The sequence below is a fragment of the Brachionichthys hirsutus genome, unplaced genomic scaffold, assembly GCF_040956055.1.
Source record: "Brachionichthys hirsutus isolate HB-005 unplaced genomic scaffold, CSIRO-AGI_Bhir_v1 contig_862, whole genome shotgun sequence".
NCBI classification, from domain to species: Eukaryota; Metazoa; Chordata; class Actinopteri; order Lophiiformes; family Brachionichthyidae; genus Brachionichthys; species Brachionichthys hirsutus.
The window spans coordinates 1-20,269 of NW_027180378.1; the positions used below are offsets into that span (position 1 = coordinate 1).

A 20,269-nucleotide genomic window follows, 5' to 3' on the forward strand; every position below is an offset into this window, starting at 1 on the left:
ACTGTAAGTACTCAGAGTGGGTGGACCGCATAGCTCCTAATCGCTGGTGCACTACTTGGTTAGCATTTGTTTTCTTTTTGAGTTTGTGAATTCTTTCAAACATAATCTGACCTCTGGGGTGAAACCAACCTTATAATGTCTGTAGGACCCGGACGAGTCGGATGATGAAAGCAGCAGCAAAAGAGCCCATGGTAGGCTGACGTATCGGCTAATGAACAGCGCTGGAGAGGAAGAAGAATCCTCAACCAGGTAAGCAAGTTCACGAAACACGCCTCCGTCAAGGTCGAGCATTCTCGCATGTCTGTCTCGCTTGCCTGGATCCTGCCTTGCCCTTTCTTGGATATTTATGGGGATTGTGTTTGGGAGGACGATGCAAAGGACAGGGTGAAGTGGAGGAGGTTGACTTGCTGTGGCGACCCCTGACGGGACAAAACGAAAGTACAGTCGTAGTGATAGTAGTTTATCTCTGTGTAGAACCAAATGATGGACATGGGTGAGATAAACCTTCCTGGCAGAGAGTGAATCATCAGTTTGTTGTTAATAATGTTGAGGAGGCAATGCAGACACATGATATTTCTTAGTTGGTGTAGGTTGTTTTTTTTTATTTCATGCAGTTTAAAGTTCCTCTCTGTCTGTTTCCACCATCTTCATCCTTCATCCAGCTTTTTCTTTCATATTTCAGACTCCATAAAAGTGATATAAGCAAGTCAAAGGATGAAGAGGCCACAGATGAAAACACTTCCATTTTGGAGGATAAGGTCACTATTCGTTCTAAATATATTTATTCTTTCATTCATCTTCTTAACCCCTTTGTATGTTACCGGGTCACGGGTAATGCTGGATCCTATCCCAGCAGGGGCGAGAGGCAGGGTACACCCTGCAGGGCCACAGGGCCACACACAGATGGGCAATCATCCACGCACACACTCCCACCTGTGGAAATGTGCATGTTTTTGGTTGTGGGAGGAAGCCGGAGAACCCACACAGACACGGGGCGAACGTGCAACACCGCTTACCACCGTGCTGCCCGTTCTCAATTTATGCAAAAGTTAATGTTTTATAAAGATTACATATTGCTATAGTTAACATCAAACCCAAAGCCTCAAGTATAAAACTCTTAATTGTGTTTAGAAAGATTTTATTTTTTGATCGCTTCAATTCTGATTTTTTTTTCCACAGCATGCAATGTAATTCCAGAACTCTTACTCACCTTAACTTTGGCTCCTCTTACCTCTCTGTCTGGTTTCCTTTACGCTTTTGTTTTTTTTTAACTTGACATGTAGATTATAGTTCATGTCACTCATATACATTTACACCAAACATGAGCGCACACACACACACACACGCATGCTTCAGCTCTGCATTTGATAACATCGCCCAAGATCTTTATGCACTTGATTCTTATCGCTCTTACATCTATAGATACATTTTTTGCATGTTATTGTCAATCATCACAGTCATTCTTTGCTTTAATGTGACATGTTAAAACCTGCGCTCCTGCATCAGTTGTAATAATCACTTCGGGATTACTGGTGCAGGTATTGTCATTTCTCAAGCAGCAGCAGTCTGTCCTCAATGGAAGCACGTATACACACTATATACATCAGACACTCTACACAGCTGTTTCTCTTTTGAGAACCACCTGGTAAGCATTCTGCTCCTACGCTCCCTTCATCTCCTCTGTCTGCACTCCGTCCTGACTTTTGACCGGTCAAAAGGTCGTCCAGCTGCCGTTGCATCATCTCGGCAAAAAGATAGTGAACACATGCAAAAATGTGTGTTCGTATGGGTAATTGTTTGAGTAATAATTGTATTTTGAAGCAACTCATTTTTAAGCTGTTCACGTTTTGTTGCACATTAACAGCATTAGTCAATGTCACATATGCTTTCTGTTGACTCTTTTTTTTTAGTTTTATGGGAAGCCAGAGCAAACGTGTAAGACTAAAACAAAACTTGTTGATTTATTGACAAAGAATCAATCCCAGTCAGTCTTTGCTGACGTTTCTTTTTTACTCTGTTCGTTTCACCAATTAACATTTATTTCTTTTTTGATCTCTCTCTTTTTATTCACCACTCTTTTTACTTTTTCATGACACAACTCATTCAGATTTATTTATTTATATGTCATAACCCCATCAGGCTGTTGAGCTGACACCCAGTAACCCTGGGTTTCTTGATAAGAGCAGTTGGTCACTGAAAGCGTAGTTTGGGCAGAAGAATGTGACTATGTTTTCATTTATTTGTAATTCTAAAACAAGCAATAATGGGGTTTTCATTGTTTATTTGGGAACTGCAAAGGGACATCTTTGTCTAGTTAGAGTTAAATGCTCCAATGGAAGCCCATAAAATACCCTTCATATGGTATTGGAAAGGCAGTTATCTTTTCCAGATACTATTTATATTATAGCTGTGTTTAAATTGGTTTTCTCTTTCTCCTTCTCTACAGCAGCCTGCAAAAACTATCCCTATTAGCAAGAGCAAAGATGACTCCCCACCTCCATCTCTTCCCTTCCAGCCTGCTTCACTGCAGCGCCAAGACTCAGGAACTCGAGGCATTAAGGGGATCCTAAAGAAAGGCCGCTCCACCAGCGTGGAGTCGGACCACAGCGAGAGCTCCACGTCTGAGTGTGCTTTGGCCCGACAAAGCAGCATCACACTGAGCCACCCTGAGAGCGAGGAGGAGCTGGAGGAGCAAACTGATGAAGAGAGCGGAGAAAATGACATAGAGGATGAGTCATTAACCGACGACTTCACAGATGGAAGGTGCTTTGGCATTGACGGACAGCGGGATGAGGAGAGCAGCAGTAGCAGCAGAGGCAGTTCTGAGGAGATGCAGAGTCCCTCGCCCGATGACAGCCCGGAGCAGACGTCCACGATATCAGAAGATGCTGAAGAACTGGAGAGCAGCCTCGATGGAAGCCAAGGCTCCTCAGTCAAACAGAGGTCACGAGAAGTATTCTACATTACGCAGTATGCATTGTAATGAGTATTTAAGTATGTATGTAATGCCTTGTTTCAATGCAAAGGAAAGTAATTTCAAGAACATGTTTTCTATTATTTAATTTACACCTGTGCATGCGCTGTGGTACTGAAGTCATCGCCGTCATTCAGGCTGTCAGATGCTGTTATAATCGTGTTTGTTAGAGGTTGAATCTGACAGTGAAACGGGAAAACAAACTAATCCTAACCAGCACTGAATGATAAAATCCACCTTTGCACTTCTTAAATGTACTTATTATACTTCTGTGATGAATATATTCAATGCAGGAGGATGGTGGTGGGTTTGATCTTGATCTTTGATCTTCAGTTGGGTCACTGTTACTGAATGAATTCCGTAACAGTGTGGCAAACTCAGATGCATCATTCTAAAACTGCTTTTTAATGGCACCATTTTTTTATTATATGCCAGCTAATACATTGAACTATTAAGTTCATTTAATTGATTAAACGATTGTTGTTGTTTTTCTCCTCAGACTGGCAGAGCTCACAAGTGAATATGAGCCAAAGGACAGACCGAGGAAGGCCGGGCCATCTGGGCACAGCCACACATCACTGGCTGATCGTTTCAGTCAGCTCCAAGATGCTGAAAACTCCTGGAAGAAAAAGGTCAGAGTTTACTTGAGCAAATTGAAATTTGCATTGTGGTTTAGTCAGCGGTTGGCCAGCATGATTAAAGGATCAAGAAGACTCTAAGTCAAGTCAATCTTGTCTGTGTCTGTGTTCCCTGGTGTATGAACGGGCAGTAAATAGCACATGCCAACATATCATGAGGATTCTCAGGGTTTTTTTTTGTGCGTGTGTTATTTGGCAGCACATTTCTCCCTTCTGCTGAATCAGCTTATTCCTTTGCTTTGCTGCCAAGACAGTGTGAGGTTTGTATTGCTAGGGGGTGCAGCAGATTTTGGAGTGGTGATGCTTAAGCTCCAGATCCAGGGCTTAGCTCGCCTCCCAACGAGACAGAAAGACATACCCTCCCTCCACCCCCACACAAAACCTGACCAAACACATACAAGAATGTTCACGACACAGCCTGCTTCCTTTCTCTTTGCACTCAAAGTAAAAAAATAAGTGAATAAAAAAGCTACTCCATGAGAAACGTTTTAATAGTTCTCAAATGTACAGTATATAGGGGCATAAAAAAACCCGGAGTATTGGGGTCATACAGTTTTCAGCGTTTAATAGATGCACGTTAAAATTACTGACATATTTCGAAGTGGTCATAGCCCACCCTTACTGCCTTTTGAAGGGCAAAAACAACACCACACACACACTGTTACAACCACCTTGAGTAGGGAATGGTGCTGTAGCGGTGGAAAAACACTTGTGTGTGCCACGAGAAATTTCTTCAAAAACAATCAGCTGCACTCGAAGATTGAAGTGATGTCATGTTTATTCACGCAGGCTGTCTCTCAGCGTGATTGTCTGTCAAGATCAATTATTCTCATTGGGGATTTCTGGTTTGGTCCTGCTTCCAAGCATGACCTAACCTTAGAATAAATCCACTCTAAACTCTGGAAAAAGCCATTTTTCCCAGACGTAAAGACGTCCGAAGCAACGGAAATCCTAAGTCAGCTAAATACTGAAAACTTAGACCATTTCAGATTTGTGTGGTGCGTCTTAATTATGATGAATCGCCACAAAATCCATAATAATTTAGTTCAAAACCTGTAAGGAACTGAAATAACTCCTAACTGGTGTCCACAATGTCTTTGAGTCTGCCATTACTGAATTGGTCCGTGCAATGCAGCTCCTGCCATTCACCGCTGGGACACTGACATCATAATACATGCTCTGACTAAATTATTGCCCTCGATGACATGAAGCTATTAGCTATGGGGCATTAACTTGCATGCGATTATATTTGTAACATTTGCATTTCTCCCTTGAGGAGAAGCCAACGCTTTTAAGTGTTTGAGGTGTGCCGTGTCATCTCCTGCACCACCAAGCCAGAGCAGATGTTGCTGGTTGATATGTGGGAGACCAGGGAATGTCGCATGCACTGTCGAGGCCATGGTCAACTTCAGCTGGCTCCAGCTGTTTCCTGTTAAGCCTGCTAAACTGCTCTTTACACCACGGCTGCATTAATATGAGGCCTTGTCGTAAAATCAACGTAGAGGCCTGTCTGCCTCTTTGCAGCAGATCATTAGTGGATGATAAATGGTACCTACATGAAGAAGTAATCAAGTTTGCAGTTAGTAGATATAGCGGAGATATTCATGTGATTGGTCATTGGACGCGGACGATCCAGTCTATTGAGCTGAATGATGGGAATGTTCCTCGGTGTGTTTTGTTCCCAGAAGATGTGTCTGAGGGAAGGATGAGTTGATAATTCAAGTGTGTTAAAAGCTTTAAAATCTTACAGCGTAGTTTAAAGAGAGTTTATACAGTTTAAAGAATCAAGCTTTTGCTTCCCTTCATTTCCACTAAATCCTGATTTGAGTTTCATTCCCTCAAAAAAATGGAGCGATTCTCACACGCATTGCTTTCAGTTTATGGTGTTTGCGCTCTCCACCTGCACAGTGTGTTTCACCTTTTCCTTTCTCTCTCTCCCTGCCCCCCCCCCCCCCCTAAAAAGGACATCCTCTTCAGTATATTCATTAGCTGCGCCTCCAGCTGTATTAGACCTCAATGCTTTTTCTCCTCCAAACTCCTCTGATAATTTCCCTTCCTCTTCTTCCCTTCGCCTTTCCCCCCCTCCAGCTTCCTCTGTCCTTACCTGAGGACTCCACCCTTTTCCTCTTTCAACTTTGTTGCTTCAGGTGAGTGTGTGCAAATGTATGTTCTTTGCATGCCTCTTTGCATGATCCTGGAATAATGGTATTATTATTATTCTCAGTCTGTGCCATGGAGAGCGTTTCGCACCCTCCCAGTATTACTGCAGGCAGAAAAATCCAAGATGTCAACACGCGCTATTGCTACTTGAATGTGGTTTTCTGGTCCTCAGTTGGTCGATATCTGTGTCAGTGGTTTGGCTGAGGCGCTGCCTGTGCCATACAGTAAGGCAGCGCTGTGAAAAACCGTTTCCTGTGGGGGCTTGAGGCCTACACCCCTTCCTTTCCTCTCCTCTCTCTGGGGTCCAGTTAGGCCAAGGTATTTCCCTTCTCTGATTGAGTCCAGAGATGGGCTTCCAGCTGGAGGGGCTGTCTCAGTCTTCTTTTTATCATGTGTGTTTGCTAAGCTGTACTTTGCATGCATGAATACGCATTATTGTGCAAAGATACAGTAATGTAAGGGGGGGGGGGGTTTCTCTTTTTTTTTTTTTTAATGTAAGGTAACGTAGAAGCAATTAAGAGTGGTATGTGTGAGTATTGGTGCAAGAAATTGCTCCCGGTAATCCTTCAGACCATCAGAAAATGTGCAGAGACATCTCTGCATGTCGGAGGATGTGTCATATTAGTAGCCTTTAATGAAACCAAGCATTTGTGTAATGGAACCGCCATGAGCTAGCACCAGAAGGGTACTGGTGAAGATGTGGAATGTCTACAATTTTATCAAATCTCCAGGTTCAGTATACGTATTATCTGATTGCTGTTGGATTTCCCAGTAATGAATCAAGAACCCAGAGGTCAGTGCGTATAAAATAGAATTTAAATCACAAATCATGCGGTTGTCTCCTCAGGGCTTACTGCAAAGATGATACTGTGAGTATCAGCAGATCCTCCTCAGACAACATTAGCGTGTCCAATCTGTTCGGATTTGGGAAGCTAAATGTGTCTTGCACTTCATTCCTCTGCTGTGCGCACTGGTCTGCAGTATACTGTAAATGCTTTCTCTATTCTTATTGACTGTGTGGGTTCATCCTGTGGGGAGATAATTCTGTCTTTGACTGTAAAAAGGAAGTCACCACTCATGGCAGTGCACACTCATTATTAGCAAAGGAATAAGGGGTGGCAGCCAGGAAAAACCCAAGCAAGGCCCATAAAATGCTTCAAACTTTTAAGCGTGGCATATCATTAATTATAGTAACAGGTTTAAGGGTCCAGTGGGACCAAAGGTGCCAGTAAACCTCCTTTGATTAATGTATAATGCTGGAGTTCAGGTGAAGAAATGGCAGCAGGAATAAATTATGGAAGGAGAAATGTGTGATGGAGAACTTCAGTGTTTTAACAGCGATTTCGGTGTTTTATCATCAGGCCCAAACATAATGTTTGAGCAGCACAGTGAAAACATCTGGAAATACTTGCTTTTGTGAAAAACTCCCAGCCACCTCGAGCAATTCTAAAACATTTAGCTTTGATAAATGAATTCCTTAAAAAGAGGTAACATCATTATGTTCCTTCACCATCAACCTCCGCTCACGTCATCAAGCCATCACCTCGCTGTATCTTTAGTTGTGTGTGTGTGTGTGTAATGTTTAGAAGTCCAGTGTAGAAGTGGGAGACAAAACGCCCCTGGCACAAAGGATGAAGATCCTTAAAGACAAGGAGGAGCAGTGGAAGAATAAAGGCAGTGGAGCAGCAAATGACTCCGTCCAGTTCACTGTGGCTGGGCGCATGGCCAGAAAAGGTATGTTAAGAAGATATAAAGTATTTATTCGTTTATTTATGAGAGAATAATGAGTCAATAAATAGAGAACACATTAGTGAGTAATAGTTGCAGCCTTCATTTCCTTTATGTGTTTATCCAGGTCTTGTGTCAGAAACCGGAAAGGAGTCCCCTCTCAAGAGGGCTGATGTCACGCCTGTGAAGCCACACGAAGGTAGCTTACACTCCCGCCCAACTCGCTCGACAAACAACTATTGTCAGTGTTTTATATGCATGGATTCATGAATGTGGCACTTATAAAAGTGTGGCAACAAGATGTTATTTAGCAAAGAATTCCACAGATTTCATTTGAATATTTATAGTTTTTGAGCCCCTCCCCCCCCCAAAAAAGTAATAGTGTGTTAAGTTACAAGTAATTGGGTATTTGTTTTGGTGTTGTTTGACAGAAATCACAACAAAATCTGATGTCAAAGTGGAAGGAGATAAAAGGCTCGATAAACTTGAGTCTTTCCTCGACAAGCTCCACAATAAAGGTACATTCCCCCCGTTTGTTACGTTGTTAAGCGCCTTCTCTACAAGCATCACCTAACTGTGACTTTGATCCCACACAAATGTTATATCTAACATTCCTTCTGCTCAGGAGGGAGCAAAAGCAAGACGTCCACTATCGAGGTGACGGCAGAGACGGAGAAGGAGGTGATGACCCTGGATGACGAGGAGACGTTCGGCAACTTCTACAAAGCAATCTCCCCTGTTTCACTCCAAGACTCCAGTTTGATTCTTACAGAGGAAGACCTCAGCCAGATCCAAGCAGACACACCAAAGTCAGTTTAGAATAATCACAATGCGAAGAAAGACATTTTTATCCAACCTTCCTAACAAATGTTTGCACACCTTATCAGTGGAAATGTACTGTTTTGCCACCGATAATGTTCTATCTATTGTTAACATTAATTTCGACTTTCAAATCCACATATTTAGTCAGGTGTTTGAAAATCATTTTAACTTAGAATGACAAAACAAAAGTCATTTTTCGTGCAACGTTAAAGACAAATTATTATTCTTTATTATGGCATGTGCCTCTCCTGAACGACATCAGAAACAAAGACCCCCCATGATAAGGGAAACGACTAACTTGTAATTTAAGTTCCTTGCTTGCGTTAATTAAAAACAAAACACCTCCCCTTTATTTTGTGCGTTTCTGGTCTTCAGGCTCACCTCATTGGTAGCAGAACACAAGCGAGCTGTGCGTCCAGCCAGAAGGAATCAGGGCTCCCGGAATCCTCTGCGTGCTCTGGCTGCTCGTAACGACATCCGCCAGGTCTACACCGAGCAAAGGCTTAACGTAGCCTCCGTGGAGACCAAGAGGATCCAAGTTGAGAGGAGTAAGACTGAGGCCTTATAAATATGGTTACGTGTGTATGTCATTGTCATTAATAAATCTGGGTTCTACAGAAAGGTGACAGTGAGCTGGCCATTTACGTCTATGCACAATAAATGTATTGCATGGAAGTAAAAGTTGTGCATAGCTATTGATTATCTATTCAGAAGGTATGATGCCTTCATTTACTGTACTTTTGAGCCTCTTAGAGTTTAAACATGAAATGTCTCTGATAATCTATATTATAAATCTGATCATGATTTATTTGACCTAATTAGCATAGAAAGATAATCATTAAAAACACAGTCTCTGATCTCTTATTTTCTCTCCCTCAAAGTGGCAAAACACTCCAGAACAAACCTGGCTGATGTGGCCTTGGCAGGTCTCGCAAGCAAGGAAAACTTCCGCAAGATCAACCTGCGCAGTGTCAAATCCACCGACGTCGTGACCAACAACAGCACGCTGCCTTACAACAAGCTCATGCTCATCCGTATCAAAGGTCAGGAACGCAACCTGTTTTATATACAAAGCGGTTGAATGCGGGTGTGATGGAGAGAGCATACTGCTGCCCATGCTCATGGTCAACCTTTCATTAAAATGCAAATCTGAAAGCACAGAAACTGTGTGTGTGCACGTATTAAAATGAATTCAGTCAAGCATCAGCATCACTTATTAATCATCTTTTGTGATCCACTAGCAGTGTGCAAAGGTGGCTGCAAAGATGTGCCTGCATTTCCATGTTTTTATCCCTGGTACATTGTTAATAATAATAATGCATTGGATTTATATAGCGCAGGGGTGCCCCAGACGGGCCGAGACTCTGTAGGTTTTCCTTCCACCCGGTTACTAAAGCAGGTGATTTTAATTATCAACACCTTCAACTTGAGAGAAGGATCTCATGAGTGAGATCAGCTGCTGGAGAGATGGATAGAAAGGAAACCTGGAGTGTCTCGGCCCTCCATGGAAGAATTTGGGCACCCCGCTTTTCTAGACACCCAAAGATGCTTTGCATTGTGCATTATTCATTCACTCCATGCTTGGTGGTGGTGAAGCTACTATTGTAGCCACAGCTGGCCTGGGGTAGACTGGCAGAAGTGTTGTGTTGGTGCTTCTGAATTCTAGCCTTTTGAATTTAAAAATAATGCATCCGTCCTTTTACAAATAGTTTCTGTCTTGCTACACGCGTCCTCCAAATGAAGAACGTGTTCAACAGTTCTTCTGTAGCCTGCACCAGATTAAACGAAAAATAAAACTACTTAGTGGCTGTTCAGGAGAAAGTGACATTCCACCTTGACCAGCTGTAAGTGGGAATCTGAATCTTTCATTCTTTAAAGAATCTTAGGTTTACAAAGCAAAATTGTCCCGGATTAAGGCTCTAAACTCTTTGGTCCACAGGTCGAAGGCATGTCCAGGTCCGCCTGATGGAGCCCGCGACCCACTCTCTAAACAGCGGGGACTGCTTCCTTCTCATAACGCCAAAGCACTGCTTCATGTGGAGTGGAGAGTTTGCCAATATCATTGAGAAAGCAAAGGTAGCCCCCCCACACACACACACACACACAGACGGAGTTGTTTCAAGAAGACCCTTCTTTCTGTCCAAATGTTAAGACGGGTACGATCAGATACAGTCGTGACATGTGAAGTATGTTTCCATCAGGCATCAGAGATGGCGTCCTACGTTCAGGCCAAGAGGGACCTCGGGTGTAAGGCCTCCCAGGTGACGGTGCTGGAGGAGGGTATCAATACTGAGAACAGATGGGCTAAAGAGTTCTGGAGCCTTTTGGGAGGAAAGACCCAATACAGAGGTTCATACACACTTTATGTGCGATTGAGGAATTGTCTGTGATCTCAGGGCCTCCCTGAAACCCGGCAACACGCCCTGCTCTTTTGTTCTGCTGTGTGTGTGTGTGTGTGTGTGTGACAGGAGCCGGGGAGCCAGAGGAGGATGAACTGTATGAGAGTGGCATTTTAGACTCTAATGGTGTGTACAGACTCCACGGAGACAAACTGGTGCCTCATGAAGATGCCTGGGCAGCCATCCCAAGTGTCTCCTTGCTCAATTCCAAAGAGGTAATACCGCCACCGGAACAATGACCTCACATGCTAAAACAAAAATAATACTGGATCATTGGTAGAAAGCTGAAACATAATCATTTAAATGTTGGAGTTGACGTTTATCTGTCCTCTGTCTTCTGACAACGCTTCATCCCAGGTCTTAGTGTTTGACTTTGGCAGTGAAGTTTACGTATGGCATGGGAAAGACGTGCCCTTGGGTGATAGAAAGGTTGCTGTGAAACTGGGAAAGCAGCTGTACAGTGGAAGCTATGACTACGGCAACTGCAGGGTCAACCCTTTAGATGCCTCCTGCACCAATAAGGATGTGCCTCTGTGAGTAATACCATTGTTATATGTGATATAAAGTGAGCATGGCTGTCCAGTTTGTAAGTGGGTTGTGTTATTGTAGGCTCTAGTGGTTTCTTCTTGCCAGTGCAGCTGCAGGGAGGATTTTTAAATGATTCCTTTGTGCGTGATTTGCAGGCGGGGAGAGCATCGTCCGGGCTGGACTCTGTTTGGCCGGCTGTCCGAGCACAATGAGACGGCCCTGTTCAAAGAGAAATTCTTGGACTGGGCCGACAGGAAAAAGGAGGAAGCGAGTCAAGCTGAGGAAGTCAAGGTAGATTCGATAAGACTGACCCAAAAATAGCTTCAGCTGAATGTTTGTTTGTGCACTACTCGGTTGTAATAGTTTTCCTGAGGTATATTGATTTTGTGTGTGTGTGTGTGTGTGTGTGGGGGGGGGGGGGGGGGGGGGGGGGTTGGCGGCTTCCATTAAGAAATGTTCTCCTCTAACAGTTTGATAAATCACTGCAGAGCCCAATCTACTCCATGGAGCACTCCCCGTTTGACTTGGACCTGCAGCCGTGTGACGCCAAGGACCTGCTGGACAATGAGCCAGAGCCGGTGAAGACCCTTCTGGAGGGGGTGGACGTCCAACGGGGCCACGGTGTGGTGAGGGCAGATGACGGCAGGCAGGCAGAGCTGACGACAGTGGCTGTAGATGCCTGGCACATTAAAGAGCACGGTGAGGAGAAGCTACCAGAAGAGAGTCTGGGTCAACTTCACAACGGCGACGCCTACATCATCCGCTGGACGTACTCCATCACCACACTTGGTAAGTCCCATATTGACACTGTGGGAGGTTGAAATGTCAAGACCTGAGATGATTAGCGTTTTGAAGTTCTGCAGAACAGAGGAACGGAAGCTGTGACTGTACCCGCCTGGTTTCATTCCTGTGGTTCTGTGTTTGTCAGTGGGCAAGCGGCAGAGACCCGGCGAGCTGAGTGCCGGGGCTCCAGGAAGAGAGAGGACGGCATGTTTTTTCTGGCAAGGCAGGCAGTCCAGCATCAGTGAGAAAGGAACCTCAGCTCTGATGACAGTGGAGCTGGGCAGCCACAGGGGATCACAAGTGAGAAATAATTCATCACAGCCTCATCCAATCAATGTATTTCTATTAGCAAAATAAAATTCTACTCATTGGTATATCCATCAGTGTGTTTGATTCTGATTGGCTGTACAGGTGTTAGTGAGTGAGGGGAAAGAGCCGCCGTGCTTCCTTCAGCTTTTCCAGGGAGGTTTGGTGATCCACAAGGGGAGCAGAGAGGACAGAAACACAGGTGCAATTTATTTAAGCTCCAAAATACTGAATCACATTTAGCAAATAGGCAACAACAGCAGCCTCTCTAGCCTCCACCTTTCAAGCATTCCTCTTTTCTCCAGGTGGTTGGAGGTTGTTCTGTGTCCGTGGTGAAGTGGAGGGGGAGGCCTCGCTGGTGGAGGTAGTCTGCCAGCGTGCCAGTCTGCGCTCGCGTGCCTGTCTGGTGCTCCTTAATGCTCAGAAATGTCATCTGTTCTTGTGGCATGGCTGTAAAACCCACACAGGAGCCAGACAGGTTGCCAAAAGAGCCGCTGACAAAGTAACGCAAAGGTAATTCCCTCAGGCAGGGAGGGATAAGTAGATGACTAGTGGGTGGTCTATTTATCACGTGGGTAATGTGGGCGTTTACAAGTTTCTGTGTTTGTATCTTCAAGGTGTCCCTCAGAGTTGGGTCTAAGCAGCATAAAGGTGGAGGAGGTGGAGGAAGGATCTGAGCCCACAGTCTTTGTGAAGGCTTTGGGTCTGCAGGACAAGAAGGCCTATGACTGTATGCTGCAAGGTAAGCTCTCTCTCTCTCTCTCTCTCTCACACACACACACACGATTATCAGCAAGGAGGAGAAAGAAAGATTTACAAATGGGCTTATAGATGTCACATTAAAGCAAAGAATGATGGATATCCACAGTCGCCCCTCGCTATATCGCGTTTCACTTTCGGAGGATTCACTATTGCAAGGTTTTCTTGCCCACATGTATTCATATATTGCAGTATTTTGCAGTGTATATACAAATATTTACATTTTGGTTATTTTGTTGCGTGGGGTCCTGGAACTTAACACCTGTGATAAACGGCGGATGACTGTAAATGTAAGAGAAAAAAGAATCACTACTTGATGAGGAGGTATTCGGTACCAACACCCCCCTCTCTACTGTCACTACTTCTGAAGATCCCTTTAAGATCTTGTGTGATGTAATCAAACGCAGAGCTGAGGGGTGTGTGCGTGCTTTCCTTATCCAGATCCAGGGAAGTACAACTACACCCCCCGGCTTTTCCGGTTGACAGCCAGCTCTGGTGTGTTTGAGTGGGAGGAGAAGTTTTGTCCTGCCAGGGTGACGGAGGGAATCATGGCGATGCCATTCCTGCAAGAGAACCTCTACTCTGCACAGCAGCCAGGTCCCACAAAAAGCAGCGATGATAGAGTTTAAATTGTGTACATTAGAAATGATCATTAGAATTACGTATCACATGATTTGTATCTGCAGAAAACATTATCGATATGAATATTCAGTGAGACGGGACGATGACCGTCCCATAACTACTGTAAGACGGTAGCTAATGCTCCTGCTGTGGCCTTCCCAGCCCTGTTCCTGCTGGATAACCGGATGGAGGTGTATCTGTGGCAAGGCTGGCAGCCTGAAGACACCCAGTGCACTGGCTCTGCAAAGATACGCTGGAACAATGAGAGGAAGTGTGCCATGGAGACGGTGCTGCAGTACTGCAAAGGTCAGAGCTCACAGGGATTAACGCTGATTTTTTTAATCAGTCCTCTCTTTTACTGTCTTTGTTCCTTTGTTCACATTAAAACAATTATAAGACTATTAAATCCTCTAATGGTTGTTGATCAACACCTATCTAAGAATAACTGAAATAGTCTAGAAATACTGATTTAGTTTTAAACTCAAAAGCGTTTTTTGCAATGGTTTCTAGAGAAGAACCCTCGGCGCCCCCCTCTGGCCTATCTGGTCCTAGCAGGCTGCGAGCCTCTTACCTTCACCAACATCTTCCCATACTGGGTGAAGGAACCTAGTATCACTTCACAGGTCAGATTTCTTTTGTTGTTCATTCTCACGTCTGTGTTTCTATGGCATAAGACCGCGTTTGAAGTTCGGGGAGACAAGATCAGTCGGCAGAAAGAATCCAAATCATCTCACTCAACCAGATCTGTCAGATAAGGTGTCATCTCCCTGCCTGGCAAGCAGAATAACATTACGTTCTAAGTGAAGGAAGAATTCTGAGGAGAAATGCGACAACATTTCTTCCATAAATAGCATTTGGACATATTTTTAGTATTGTGTGAACTACAGCATTTTAGGTATGTGTTTGTTTGCCTAATTTGTATTGCCTTGTAAACAGGCTGAGAGCTCCAAAAACAAGGTGATGCTAGTGAAGGAGGTGCTGTCTAAACTCAGTAAGCAAGAATATAGCATCGATGAGCTGACCAGGAAACCACCACCAGAAGGAGTGGACCCTCTACGCCTGGAGGATTACCTGTCTGAAGAGGACTTTAAGGTGGGGCCCTTTTGTCAGTGTAACCAAAGGACATTTTATAAATGACTACAATGACAGCTGTGCCAGATGTTAACTGACAGTCGTTGTCCTCTTCCATGTTTTTTCCAGAGACTTCTTGAGATGAACAGAGTTGAGTTCAACGCCATGCCAAACTGGAAGCAAAAGAATCTAAAGAAACGCAAGGGTCTTTTTTAAAACGTATATATTTGTGCACAAATCTGCCTATTATGTTCTCGCCAGCTTTTTTATTGCCCCCCCCCCCCAAAAAAAAAAAAAAACGGCATATATGTCATTGTTATTATGTCATTGAAATATTTTAACCAACCTTTATGTGCAATTGATAATCTTTTTTATGTCAATGTTCTCCTTTCATGAAAAAATAGTTAGCCTCTAGTCTAAGCAGCGTCATTTCTAAGCAGACACTTGTACTATACTATAAATATACTGTTTTATCCAAGCAATGTTGATTCTAAGTTAAAACGCATTTGCATATAAATGTAATACTTGGAGAGTTACTGATCAAATTATGCTTCATTTTTATGGGAAAAGCCAGCTCATGTGTAAAAGGATTACATTGTTTGTCAAAATTGACTCCACTTCAGGAAGATAACGAACAAAATGTAAATCAAATTACAGCTCACAGAACCATTCTGTCAGTTGTGGTCATTTGAATTAGATTTTATTCAGGATATCTGACTCGTTTCACGCCGTAACAGCAAAAACAGGATTTTTGTATGATAACTGTTTGCAGATTTTGATGTGACCAAATGCATCCGTACATTACATAACCATTAATATCATTTAGTCAACTTTTAATGCCCAAAAACTATAAACACTTGAATCAGACTTTGCGATCATCATTAAAATGGGCTTCCTGTTTATTTTTATTGTATTATTATTTCGGTACGGATAGCTTCCTCGTGTCCTCTCATGTCTAGACGGCTCTGTTCCAGTGATGTCATTCCTGTGATCTGCTGGCTGATTGGGTCTATAGCTTGTCTTGTGATGTATATTTTCCGTGAGTGTGTGAGAGAATATAAACTTGCCACGTCAAAAGTATTAAGTACGTATGAAAGTAGTAAGTGTGTGGTTGTGTGTGTGTGTGTGTGTGTGTGCGCGAGACTGACATCAGGAAAGTATGGAACTGTAGCAAATGAATACTGCAAAATGTGTGTACCGGTATGTTAGGTGAAGCTTCATGGGAGAAAAAAAAAAACTGTTTCTCTTACAGACCGTGTATTAATCTGCCGCCATATGTGTCTTATTTTGTGATGTGTAAGATATGAAAAGCACATAAAAGTAAACATTGGTGGTCGGGGGACATGAGATATTAATGCTCAAGACTCCCTATTAAATAAAGTTTTTAAAAAAATGTTTTGTTTCTATTATTTAAACAGCTTAAGTTTGGGCGTTTTGATACGTCGCAACACAGAACGAGAGGTTGATGTGATGGCATTCAAGTATCTATAGGAGATTTGGAGAAGGTTAACAATACGGTGTTACCAGATCCAATCCTGCAGCCGAGCAGTAATAAATTACTTTCGATCCGCTAATTCATGGCAAGCATTTAAACATTGGCAGGAAAAGCACAGGTGGAACTCATTACATGAAATGACTCCATTTCATTTCGTGTTCTTGGAACGCTCTGCCCGTGTGCCAGAAGACGTAATAACAGACCCTGGGAACTGCTCCATCTACCCTGAACGCAGCCAGGGATCGTGTTAAAAGTAACATCTGCGGATGGTCACCGTGGGGAAAGGTCTATCGTTTTTGTTTGTTTAATTTCATGAACAAGTAAACAACAGCCCGAGTGCCGTGGAATTGAGTTTGCAACATTTGACACAATCACTAGCGTATCCTCATTAACAGTCGTCCTTCTCCACGCAGCAGAGTGATCTCATTCTGGAGAATGGAAGACGTATGAAATAAGACCTTTATGGATGGTTGCCAGAGGTTGGTGTGCTCTTTCTCAGGAATCTGTGGATGCCGTGAGAAGCTTTTGCGATTCAGATGCTTTGGATGGGTGGGTGGGTGTTCTGCAGAGTCCAGAAAAGGCAGTCGCAGGGGAGAAAGGGGGTCTTTAGAAGGTATGGTTGGGAAGGATCATCTCTCTCATTTAAGGCTAAAAACTCACTCCTATAAGGTCACAAGACAATATGTTTGCCTTTCATAAAATCCAAAACGCATGATTCAGCATTTTTGAACACGCTGTTATGTAGTGACGGCAGAAAAAAAACATCTGAGGACTTCCTGGGGCCCTATGGTAATGCTGTTTTGCAAAGTAATACATGTTAAAGAGTGACAGCAATGTTCACGTTTAACCCGTAGAGGGTGCTGTCGGTCCAGATAACAGCTGTCCCTTTAAATTAAAACATCTTTTAACATCGATGCTTAGTTGTTCTGTTGTATCTGAAAGCAATCCAGCCTTCACACATCCGCATCACTGACATATTGTGAACAGGTGTGCAATAAGTAAAGGTGCATTTATTAAAACAAACTAGATTGACCATGTCTCTCACAAACATGTCCATAAATCACGCAGACGCCAACACGCATGCATGGAACAGCAGCATCATTTCCACAGCATATGGCTGGAGGCAGCCGCTGTTTCCACAGACAGCAAATGTTGTTTGTTTATTTATGATCAACTCTATTCAGCGAGCATTAATCACCTGCATCAATTTGCCTCCTGGCCCAGGTGACACAGCAGCCCACAATGAGGCCGACCAGCATGGCAAACAATGAAGATGCTAATACAAGATTATCTTGAGTAATAACATGGTGAATATGAGTTGATGGAGGAGAATGAGCAGCTCAGGAGGGGACAATAGTCCAGAGATTCGATCAGACCTGCGATTTTATCATGACGAAGAGCTTGGAGACATCCTAAACCAGTCTCGATTTATACTTCAGCAGTGTTCCTTGAATTTCCCCCCCAGCAATTCTTCAAAGATGCCAGAGCTGTCACTGCCAGCTTTTCCTCCTGCAAGTTTTATTTGTGCTGATTTCCAAACAATGGAAAATGCATTCTTTTTGTGTCCTTGCCTTTTGTCCCCAAAGATGTGATGAAGTCGTAAATTGTAGAGTAGAAAGAAACATGAAGGAAACTGCAGGCTAAAAAAAAAAACCAAAATAATAAACCCCAAATTAATGAAATGTTAAAAGAACTGATCGTCTCAGACAGACTTCCTTTGCTGCAAGACTGCGTGGTTATTAGCTGCAGAAGCACAGCTAAACCTTGCATTCAGCACGATAGAATATTCTCATAGCTCACAAAGCAATTGTGGCTGACTCACCCGCAAAGAAAAACAGCAAAACTCTTGCTTTTGTGTTGGGAAATTCATGCCCTTGAAAAATGCATTGTATGTTTTGAGTGCAGCCGCCAGTCTTGAGTTGAAGCCAGGCCTTGGCAACCTTGGAGGTCTGTTAGTCTTTGTGAGGCCTTGTGATGAGTGTTGAGTATACAGGTGATTCTGCTGCTAGTCAGTAACGCTCTCTGCTGATTTTCCCATCCAGGATCAAATTGCTGCTGAGATAAACTCACACAGGATTAAATATTTGCACTTTTTGGGTGTGGATCTATTGGATAGAATTCAGGGACAATAGGGATTTACTCACCAAAAATCAAAGTCGGATATGCACTATCATGCAAAATGTCTAATGGATCTGATCCAGAATGAGGTCATGAAAAAATATAACATTTTAAAATTGAAAACTCCATTTCAGACAACTACTTCTAATGTGTTGTTTCACTGAGACGGAAGAATGATGGAAAACAAAAGTGTCCTATACATTAGTTCTAATGCACATACATGTGAAAGGCCCTGATTGGTCACAGCCTCGGTGTTCCTTATACATAAACGTCCCAGTCGACAATGACGGCATGACACACAAAACCAACACAATGATTCGGAAAGAGCGAAATGGAATTCCGTCATTATTTATTTGATCTGCTTTTCCTGCGACGTGTCCAAATGTCTGTAAATGATAAAAGACACAAGATCAAGCATGTTAACACACGGCACACATGCTTTGGATTAGGAGCCGCTGCAGTGAGCGTTTATGTTGTCTGATGGATGAAATGTCAGCCGGTATCCAGGAAACACGTGCTCACAGTCTGCCTGCTTAACTTCAACACATCGGGACACACATGTATTCATTATCGCACATCTGTCTGCAGAAAAACGGACCAATTCACACCTCGTTCTCACGCCCTCAAACAGCAAAAACAAGTTCATGCATAAATGTACAACACACATTCAAATGCACGGTGACAAGAACCCACCTGTGTCAGCGACGACATTAGTTCCGCTTCCTGCGGGTGAGAGAGGAACTACGGATGGCAGATTGATTGAAAGAGCCTCCTGCATTTGTCATCCATCACTGCAGCCTACTTATCATCTCTCTGCTGCCCAGTTCATCCAGTGGACAGGCCATCAGGTCGGCCAGAGGGATGTGAGACGACACAGCTGAGGCTTTGGCAATAGTCTCACAGAAAGCAGGAGGACTGTCATTTGTTTGGCTCCAATTAGCACAAGAAGATCTCGTTTGTCTAATAACCAGGTAGCAGGCCTCCTCCTCCGCCGCCTCCTCCTCCTCTTGTTCAGATGCTCCAAATCTGATGCCAAAGGCGTCCTACCTGGATGAGTTTGGGAGAGATCAAATATTTAAACTCAAAATAAAACATTATTCATGTCAACATTTCTTTTTATACTCAATAGGATGTTGAATTGAATGTGGATGGAGACTTGCAAATCCTTTTGAACTACATTCAGGCGATTATGGTCCATAATGGTGTGGCATTATGGTCGCGGTTGTGAGTGAATGACTGCGGTCCTCATTTAAACCTGATCAGATCACCAGAGATAACATTCAGTTTGAGTTGCTTTCATTTGCTGAGCTCATCTTTGAAAGCCGACTCAAACCTGCTTGTTGCTACGGCTCTGATTAGAATTTCAACATGAAGCGACGGCTTTGAAATGGAGCCGTCCGTCCGTCCATGGACGATGATGATGATGAGACTCCGTTCACTCTGGTCCGTCTGTAGTTACTGCAGCCGAGGAGATTTGTTTGCACTTGTCGTCGAATCCTCGCTAAGCCCATCGCGTTCTTCAGCCCAGTTAAAAGGAGCTGCACGCTGTTTAATATGAAATTATATTTCCGTGGACGAGAAAACTAAATTATTTCTGCCATGGCACTGCCCCTGTCATGTCACTGTGTCCCTTGCCTCCAGTCTCCATGTAAATAAGTATTTTGCCAGTTCTCCCACTTAGAAATGATCTAGGACTCTGAAATTGATATAATAGGTACATTTCCACTGTGAGAGACAGAATCTAAAACAAATCAAAATCCAGAAATCACATTGTTTGATTTTTAAATAATTTATTTGCATGGTATGGCTGCAAAATAAGCAAGAATGCCCATTGCTGGCCCTCAGAGACTGTGTTAGTCCGCCTTTA

At 43.4% G+C, this 20,269-nt stretch overlaps 1 protein-coding gene across 1 annotated transcript; it reads left to right on the forward strand.

Annotated features, from left to right (window-relative positions):
- Positions 1-145: 145 nt before the first annotated feature.
- On the forward strand, positions 146-15,005 carry LOC137914310 (supervillin-like; the record flags this gene model as incomplete). The annotated part of the gene is made up of 25 exons (XM_068757914.1): positions 146-249; positions 683-758; positions 2,447-2,943; positions 3,474-3,606; positions 7,359-7,506; positions 7,628-7,699; positions 7,932-8,018; positions 8,126-8,309; positions 8,698-8,870; positions 9,204-9,365; positions 10,262-10,398; positions 10,524-10,671; positions 10,791-10,936; positions 11,079-11,254; positions 11,405-11,540; positions 11,738-12,038; positions 12,178-12,332; positions 12,444-12,540; positions 12,644-12,851; positions 12,956-13,080; positions 13,539-13,694; positions 13,881-14,024; positions 14,229-14,341; positions 14,655-14,810; positions 14,919-15,005. Coding segments are annotated over 25 exons (3,921 nt in total), but the record flags the coding sequence as incomplete, so codon positions are not given.
- Positions 15,006-20,269: the final 5,264 nt, after the last annotated feature.